The following is a 9,219-nucleotide window of genomic DNA, read 5'->3' as shown; positions in this document are numbered from 1 at the left end:
CTGCACCCACTTCTCTGTAAGAGAGGTGACGAGCTTCACGTGGTTGCAGTCGGTCTTCTTGGCCGCTCCTGGATGCCTAAGTAACAGCCGGTCTCCCTTTGCGATTGCCCCTTTCTCTGCAGATTAAAGGAGCAAGCTGCAAAGGACTTTTGTGGACAATGGGCTACAGTTACACCTGAAGGCAAGACCAACAGCATTCACTGAGACCCTCAACCTAAGCTGACAAGACGTCACTGCTGTGCACTCCAGTGTTGGATATCCAGAACCAGAGGCATCAAGAAATGCATAAGATATCTCCAGATGGCTTGCTTCAGTGGGCAAGGCAGGGTGTGATGCCTTTAAGATAGATGGCCATCAAGGAGTGCTTCAGAGGACTCAGCCGCTGCTACACCAGAGTCACTGATGTGGGCTCCCTCCATAGCTCGGGAGGGCACCACATGCTTGGAACACCCCACACACATCCCAAGCTTGTGTGCTCATAGAGGAGAACACACACAGTCCCTGACCATAGTGGGGAGTTTTAGGGATGAGTCAGCTTCCAGTGTTTCAGTGAGGGTCTGAGTAGGCTTCAAGTTAGTGTTTATCTTAACTTCTCATTGGATGCCCACCTATTGGATGCCAGGCATTGGTGTGGGGGGTAGTATATGTCATTTCAGAGAAGGTCTGTTGTTAACACGAGTTCTGTGTTGGGTGTATCCACAAGTGACAGTGTTACTTTGTGGGTTGTTTGTTCTCTAAGTGTTGCCCTTCTCCTGCCCCTGCCCCTGCCCCTGCCCCTGCCCCTGCCCCTGCCCCTGCCCCTGCCCCTGCCCCTGCCCCTGCCCCTGCCCCTGCCCCTGCCCCAGACTTCACTCCCTTCAAGCTAAAAGCTGCCTCAAGTGAAAAGCAGTCCTCTTTGGCCAGTGGTCCAAGAGCCATCAGCCATCAGTCTGAAAACCCCCAAGGAACAGGGCTGGTTTCTGCCATTACCTCAGTGCTTGAGAGGCACCTCACTTTATGGGGGAGAAAAGGGAGAGTTGAGCTAGAAAAGCTCCCTTTTCCTCGACAGAGATCCCCCATCGGTCCTTAGCTGAGCACACACTTTCTCCTGGAGCCAGCAGGAACAGGACCCAGGGGCGGCTCCCCTGGACCTCACGTCGTCACCGCCACCGGGAGAGGAAGGACCAGCCTGGGAGCTTTGCACACCCGGCACTCACCCCCCCCCCCCCGCCCTACACACACACACCCCAGCGCCCTCCTGGCAGCGGCAGTGCCCTACAGCTCGCGTCTGAGCGGCGGCCTGCGGAGTGGGTGGCGCAGGGCAGGGGTGGTATATCCTGTCTGACGGAGGGCGGGTCCGGCCAGTGCCTACTGAGGGACGAGCCGGGGCGGAGGTGCCAGGAGCAGCAGCCGGGAGCCCTCACGCGGACCAGCCCTCTATGGCCATAGGGAGCCGCTGAGAGGAGAACACGCGCTCACACCCCGGCTCGCACTCTTTGCTCCCCTGGCCTGCGCTCGCACTCGCGGCTCCCCTGGCCCGCGCCTCCCGCCACCATGAACCACTCGCCACTCAAGACCGCGCTGGCCTACGAATGCTTCCAGGACCAGGACAACTCCACGCTCGCTTTGCCCTCTGACCAGAAGATGAAGACCGGCACGTCGGGCAGGCAGCGTGTGCAGGAGCAGGTGATGATGACGGTCAAACGGCAGAAGTCCAAGTCTTCGCAGTCGTCCACCTTGAGTCACTCCAACCGAGGTAAAGGGCGTGCGCCCTTGGGATGGTGCTTCCCTCCCGATGCGCTTCCGTCGTCGTAGCCCGCCCCCGACGGGGTCTGTAAAACGTGCCCACCTCTCAGCAATCAGGCCATGCCAAAGGGTGGACCCGGCGGCCTCCAGGGTTACTCACTGGGGGACATATCTGGGAGTATCTTTCAAGTCCTAAATCCAGATGGCTCTCTTTTCCCAATCCTGCTTCAGGGGTACCTGAATGGGAGGTTTCCTACCATCTTCAAGTGTCTGTCCTGAAGTTCCAGACCCGGGTGCACTCGCCTACCTCTCCCCACCACATCCTCTCATTCACCTTCCCCAGGCTTTGGAATCACCAGAACCTTTAGTCTCTAGCTTGCATCCAGGTGGAGAGGGACAGCATCCCGAGTGGAGGTGGTGTGTGAAGGAGGGAAGGGAGCATCTAAATTACTATGGTGAATTTGGGTTTAGGAGAGGCATTATGTGGTTGGGAGGTAGTCAGGGAGCACCTCACTAGTCCCTGGGATCCTCTGCTATTATACAAAGACTCTCTAACCAAACCAAAGATGCAAATCTGATTAGGGGGCTATCATAGGGCCCCACACAACCAGGAAGGAGGTCCCAGTTCTTGCTGTCTTTCTCTAATCCTTAATACAGAGAGAGCCCCCTTCCCCTGACCCAGCTTAAGTAGAAAACAGTGTCAAACCGGAAATGAATTCAGTGGGGTGGGCACACTCCCAGTCTCAGCTGAGGCCACTTCACCAGTTCGGGCTTCCAGTCCTGTCCTTGTCCCAAGTTGTGTTGAGTGACAAGCCCCAGTTTGGAGGAGGCCAGGAAAAAGGACCAGGTCCCTGAAGCTGAAGGTGGAAAGTGGACCTGACAAGGTGTTAGAGGTAGGAATTTTAGAGTAAAAGTTTCCATGCAAAGGATTCCCAGTAAGAAATATGTCAACCTTTGGTTATTAAATATCATTAGCAAAAACTTGAACATGTTTATTTTTTTATTATTTAGCCAAATTGAGTAAAATGCTAATAAAAGGGCACACTGTGAACCAGTCCAGGTCAAACAGGGCACGATTATAGAGACCTGGGGGAGAGCAGTGAGGGACAAGGAAAAAAAGAAAAGAAATAGATTTCTGTCAGTCCTCCGGCATGCCCACAGGCCCACACTCTCCCCAACATGTGTTCTTTTTCCTCTGTTTCCTAGTGACCCCTCGGTAGAACTAAGGAAGAGAAAATGGCTGTTGGACGCCTCTGCCACCTCCCACACCACAAAGCTTTGCTGCTCTCATGCCCTTTGCCCGTTTGGGTGCCTGGCTCCTCTCCTAACAGATGTTCCCTCCCTTGCCTAACTCCCCTTTTATTTAATGCCTTTGTCACTGCTTACGGGGCGGGCGTCATTTGAAAGCAGGTTTGGAGTGATAAAGGGCCTCCTGGAGCCACAGCCCAGGGCACAGTTTAAGGCCACCCACTCCTCTCTGCTTAGTGCTTAACCTCGTCCCTTTCCACCCCTGCTCTACCAGTCTTAGCTCCCCTCGTAGAGCCAAAAGAATCTCAAACTGGAGTCAGGGTCAAACATCCCTTCTCCCTACCTAGCAGGGTGTTCCCTGACAACTGTCACCTCAAACTACTCCTTCTAACGTGGGCTTTGTGGGTAGCCATCTGATGATGTCTCTACCACATTTCCCCCAAGGGGATTCTGCTGGGCGAAGGCTTAGGGCTGACCCTGATGCCTCCTCGTGCATACTTGTCCAGAAACTCTCCTGGGACTGGCCCTGTAGGTGTGTCTGCTCTATCCTCAGCCTCTGGGGAGGTTCCCGAAGGGGGCCAGTTCTCCCAGCTGGCATGGGCGGTTGGGGCACTCAGAGCTGGTACGTCTGGTTTATCTGGCTTTGTTTTCGTCAGATTCGTCTGTCCTCTTTATCCGAAACGCCCAAGTGCTCTGTGTCTGCTGCACAGCCATTCTGCGCTCTCTTTCTTCTGGCGATTTCCATGCCAGGAGCCTGCTTTCCATACTGACAGAGACCAGTTGGCAGCCATGGGAGGTCTCTGCTCCCTGGACAGTTGAATTCTCACATAGTCTCCACCTGGAGCAGAATGCTGGTTTCAGTAGGGTCTGGAGCTCCTTGCCTCATATCTAGAGCGTCTTCGTTAGAACCCACACTCTAAAGAAGGCTGGCCCCACCCAAGGGGTTGCTTGGCAAAATGGCCACTGTTCCTGGTACCCTTGGTGAACAGCCAGGTGAAACTTACCAACCGCCCAGGTGGTTAGAAAAGGCTTTTCTTTTTTTCCTCAGACCCTCATCCATCAGGTCCACCCTTGTCACCTCGTACCCTTTAGGAAGAGGGTTTGAGCTGTTGAGGGCTGGATGAGGAAACTGCAGCATTTTAACACACCTACCTACTCCCTCCTTGTTCACAGTAGGCCAGATCCTTTCAGCTTGGTCGTGAAGTCCCCAGTGGGGGGCGAAGACCATGCAGAGGGAGGGAGGTTGCTCTCTACCCAAGGGAACTGTCCATGAAGTGGCTCTCACGTGTTCTCAGGGAATCCCTTTGTGTGTCAGAGTATTAAGTACTTGTCTTCCTGACTATGTGGGAAATAAGCAAATGGTGATGTGGGGGTGGGGGTGTGGTCATGGTGGTGGTCGTGTGTGTGTGTGTGTGTGTGTGTGTGTGTGTGTGTGTGTGTGTGTGTTGTGAAATCTGTCCAGCAGGAGATCTTTGCTAAAGAGTATTCTTGTTTCTAAGGGTGGGAAAGGCTCCCCTGGCTGTGTCCTATGAGGGTGAAGGGCTGACAAGTAGTTGGACCTTTCAGATGTGTACACCTCATTTGGAATCTCTTCCCACAGCTTATCCCATATCTCATTTGATTCAAGCACAACAGCAGCCACCACGACACACAGGTCACACACAAAGTTCCGTCAAAGGAGCTTTCTTCTATTGCTCCTTCCAAGTATCTAACAGGACGAGTGTTTGAACTGCCTCATGTTGGCGGCTTAACTGTCTGTGAGTCTAAATTTCCATCTTGGGCCAGAACTTCCTCCTTCTCCCTGTCGTGGGTATTTCCCACTACAGTACAGACCCTTTACTCCCCGGTGAGCAGAGATCGGAGTGTGGCTGGATTTGAGGAGGTGTCTGCTCAGCCTCCAAGTTTCCCGCCTGCTCAGCCTCTGCAGTCTCATGCCCGCTCCTGCGAACTGTAAAAAGGCGGCCTTGGGCGGCCCTGCCTTTGGTGACTTGCGTGTTTGTATTTGTCTGTGTCTCAGCATGAACTCCTGCCAGAGGAAGGTTCTGCTCATTCCACCCTTGAAAGCTGCCCTTTCCTGGACACGGACTGTGGATAGACATCACCGTGGGGTTGTTTTCTCAGGCACCAAGCTGAGACGAGAGATGTTAAAGGGTATTTGTGTTTAAGCTTGTTCCAGAGGCAAAACATACTAATTAAACTTCAAATGAACCAATTCTGTTTCTTTACCGTGTACCTTGGCTTGAAGTGGGGGTTTTAGCCAATGTTTCTGTTAACCTGTTACAACACATGCAAAAATGTGGACTATCCCAGGGTGTTTTGTAGCAGAGGCTGTTTGTTTCCCTGGATCCCACCCTCTGCTTAGCTCCCTGGCAGAGTTTGTAAAAATACATTGGAGGTAGAATAACAGGAGCAGTGGTCACACCGCCAGGTAACCGGTGTGGGGCACTGCCTGCCCACCCAGCCTGTAAATACTAACATGCCATTGATTCTAGGCTTAAGAATTTGAAAAGTGCTACAGTGTTCTCATATATAATAAATAAATAAATCTTGAAGAATTTGAAAAGTGCTTCTGTGATGGGGTGTGGCTTCTAGAAGGTTTACAGTGTTTGACCCTAACAGAATAGAAGGATGTCAAATATTTTTATTTGATATTCTCTGTAGGTGTGTGTTATATGCATGTACATGCATTCTTCATATGAATATATTTGTTGTAGACATGCAGTTACTTTATATACATGGACGTGCGCAATTACATACATACACATACTATAACATACATAAATATTCACACATATGCACACACATACCCAATACATGATGCATATATATATATAGATATATACACAAAACAACACACACATGAACATACACTTGCATGCAAACATTTAGAACATGAACACACACATATTTTACATTATAAACATATCTCCACATATGAATACAGGAATTTGCTACACATATCTATTCACAGATACACAACACATCCCATGCATACACATGTACAGATACGCACTTAGCACATAGCGTAGGCATGTACACACACCACACCTTGCAACTTGTACTGTGGCAAGAGCCCAGCTTGGCTGTTACTATTTTCTTCTATGCAGTCTTGGACAAGTCAATACCTTTCTCTGGGTCTCTGCAGCTGTTAGGAATTGGGTAAGAGCATATCAAAAGTGCTTTGTGCCCTTCGGAAATAGATTTAGAATTCTCTCCCTCTGTAAAGACTTCACCCAAACTGCTTGTGGCTGTCTTTCAAAAAGACTTAAGACTTCCTAGTTGTTTTGTCTCTCTAGTAAATATCCTAGCTAGCCTACAAAAATAAAGTTCTTGTCAGCTAATCTCAAACTTAGGTATGGGTTCTAAAAACCCTAGGGGATTTTTAGAAAAAAAGTACCCAGGTCCTGCTGTCTGAGGATCTGATTTAGTCGGTCTGAAAAAGTTGGCACTCTAAAACCTTCATTTGCTGATTATACCATATAGCAAAGTTCAGAATTATGATCCCGGTCCCCACCCTGACTCATGTCAGACGAGCACAAGGAATCCCTGTACCTGCTACACCGTTCACTCATTCTTGCTCCCCGAGAGGAGTGGTTGCCATGTGATGGGTTTTACTCCTCACCACAGCTGAGTTCCCCCCTAACCCTTCCCTACTCTTACCCACCACGCTGCTTATACCAGGCCTGCTCCACAGCGTGGGCCTGTGCTCTACCTATGCTGTGGGTTCAGCTGAAGCCACACAGATTCTATCAGATAGAACGGGCACCATCAGAGCTGGTTTTAACCATTGTTCAGCAAAGCGTGCAGGAACCTTAGGAGGCTGAGGAGAGGATGCCCAATGGGGGCAGCACAGTGTGTCTTGGCCTTTCTATTGTGTGCATATGCCCAGGAAGAAGCCAAGAGCCACTGCCAAGAGCGCTTGAGGAAGGTGCGCTGAACTCTTTGCTCTCCCTGGTATCCTGGGAGCTCTCGAGGAGGAGAAGCAATTGGCTGTGCTCCCTGTAGCTAGGAAGAGGCCCAGGGAGCAGACTAGGGCAAGTCCTCCTGGGATCCTTACCCATCTGTTCACACAGCGAGAGCGAGACTTCTTCCCGCTCTTGAATATCTTTGGGGGATAGTGTCTCACGCGTGTCTTCCAAGAAGTTCTCTCTGTTGCCTCATTTAAATCCCTCTTGCTCTGTGTCTACTTGTGGGTACCATGGACGAAGAGGGCTCTGGGGCAGGGGTGGTTAAGAACCTTTTCCTTGGGGCTGGGTATTTAGCTCAGCGGTAGAGCACTTACCTAGGAAGCGCAAGGCCCTGGGTTTGGTCCCCAGCTCCGGAAAAAAAGAACCAAAAAAAAAAAAAAAAAAGAACCTTTTCCTTTTTTTTTTTGGTTCTTTTGTTCGGAGCTGGGGACCGAACCCAGGGCCTTGGGCTTGCTAGGCAAGCGCTCTACCGCTGAGCTAAATCCCCAACCCAAGAACCTTTTCAAAGCTGAAAGACTGTAGCCTTCTTTCTCAAGCTCTTTATACTGAGGAATAGATGAGCTTGATTTAGGTATGGACGTAAGAAGAGGCATCGACCTTACGGAGGATAGCTATAGACTCCCAGAGAGGCTTCCTTCTGACAAGTCTGGCTTAGCAAAGGAGAGAGGTTTAGGAGAAGGGAGATCGAGGAGTTTCGGGTGCCCTCTAACCCCTCAGGGCTGCCTGTTAGCCAGACGGGCCTTGTCCTGGGGATCCTTGTGATAGAGAAGCTTATCCTGGGGATGGAGGTGGGGTGCATCTAGTTTAAGTATAAAATCCCTTGCTTAGAGAGCCCCCAGCTTTCTGGAAGAAAGGTATGCAGGGATGCATGGATGGATAGACACACGGACACAACACAACACAGATAGTCGTATAGACTCCCAAGAAATGTACCAGCCAGCATAGAGTAAGCGTAGCCGTTGGACGGGGTCTCATGCTGTTGTGACCGAGGTTTAGGGTATTAAAATATGGGTGGGATTGTCTGTAATTTACAGGGTATTAAATGCAGTCAGGGGGTTGGCTCAAGAAGAGAAAGAATGGGGGCTGGGGATTTAGCTCAGTGGTAGAGCGCTTACCTAGGAAGCGCAAGGCCCTGGGTTCGGTCCCCAGCTCCGAAAAAAAAGAACCAAAAAAAAAAAAAAAAAAAAAGAAGAGAAAGAATGCTTCAAGTGCTGTGGGCGTGGCTGTTTGAAAGCTTGAAAGTGGAAAGGGATGAATCGCCCCTCCCGTGCTCACCTGCCTTTCAAAGATTTCGTAGCTGGGAAAGCTTGGGTTGCCCATGGGACACAAGAAAGCCAGCCAGCCTCATCTAAGGCCCAGAACAGAAGGCGAGCACAGGAGAGCTGTCCTCAGTGCCGTAGATTATCTGTCTTGGTTCCGCCCAGTGAAATTCTACATTGGCATGGACTGAGACAGGCAGCTCACGCTGCTTGTCGATCAGGGAAACTCTTTGATATTCTAAGGCATTGGGTTCCGTTGGGGGTTGCAGATGCGTCCCGATGATGACCACATAGAGATGGCTGCCAGCTTTCGCTAAGCAGCCAACATCATTTTGTTCATAGCAAATGAACCTGTGTAGAGAGCAGTGAAGGACAGTATGGTTCAGAGGGGTAACTGGGTGTTTAGATATTCTCCCTTTACCTCCACGAGGTAAAGAATCTGTCTCAAGGACATGGACTTGGACATTTATAATTTCGTACAGCCTCCTCTCTTGTTCCAGTTAACACTGCCCTCAAAGAACATTTGGGGTAGAGGAGGCCCTGGTTGATAGAATTCTAAGATTCTAATCTTATTTGGCATTAAATGGGGGTGTTGAGCCTCTAGGTGCCAGAGTACCTTTCCTACAGGGCTGACTGGACAGGGGAGGGAAAAGTCCCAAAATGTCCAGCTCAAGCCAGTTTGGCCAAGCCACAACTAGAGCAGCGCCTTGTGTATAGGATCCCTAGGAAATCAGAGCTATGATTCAGGCCCTGTAAAGGTGCCTGGAGTGTCCAGTGCTAGACATAGTCAGGCATGAGCTGTATACGCAGCAGATGCAATCATGGATAGCCAAGAAAGGTTTCCTAGGTGTAAGTTTTGTAGAAGTGGTGAACCCAGGAGAGGAGCGAGCTATCATGGTTCCACTTGCAGAGGATCAGTGTTCTTGCTGTTGAACATGTTTACAGGGGGCATAGCTTACTACCCAGGCTCCCTGGGGGCTCCCTGGGGTCAGGAGAGAGAAAGGGTGCGGGAACAGTGC

The 9,219-nt window shown here is 50.6% G+C and overlaps 1 protein-coding gene across 1 annotated transcript in view; it reads left to right on the top strand.

The window, feature by feature from the left end:
• The first annotated feature begins 1,342 nt into the window (after window positions 1-1,342).
• Pkp1 (plakophilin 1) overlaps window positions 1,343-9,219 on the top strand; it is a 47,868-nt gene continuing 39,991 nt past the window's right edge. Inside the window, 1 exon segment of the mRNA NM_001394216.2 lies at window positions 1,343-1,735. Coding sequence (NP_001381145.1) covers window positions 1,534-1,735 — 202 coding nt within the window. The 5' untranslated portion in view covers window positions 1,343-1,533.

The sequence above is a fragment of the Rattus norvegicus genome, chromosome 13, assembly GCF_021556685.1.
Source record: "Rattus norvegicus strain SHRSP/BbbUtx chromosome 13, alternate assembly SHRSP_T2T, whole genome shotgun sequence".
Classification (NCBI taxonomy): domain Eukaryota; kingdom Metazoa; phylum Chordata; class Mammalia; order Rodentia; family Muridae; genus Rattus; species Rattus norvegicus.
The sequence above is the reverse complement of the archived record's forward strand: the minus strand, read 5'-3'. Positions and strand labels throughout refer to the sequence as shown.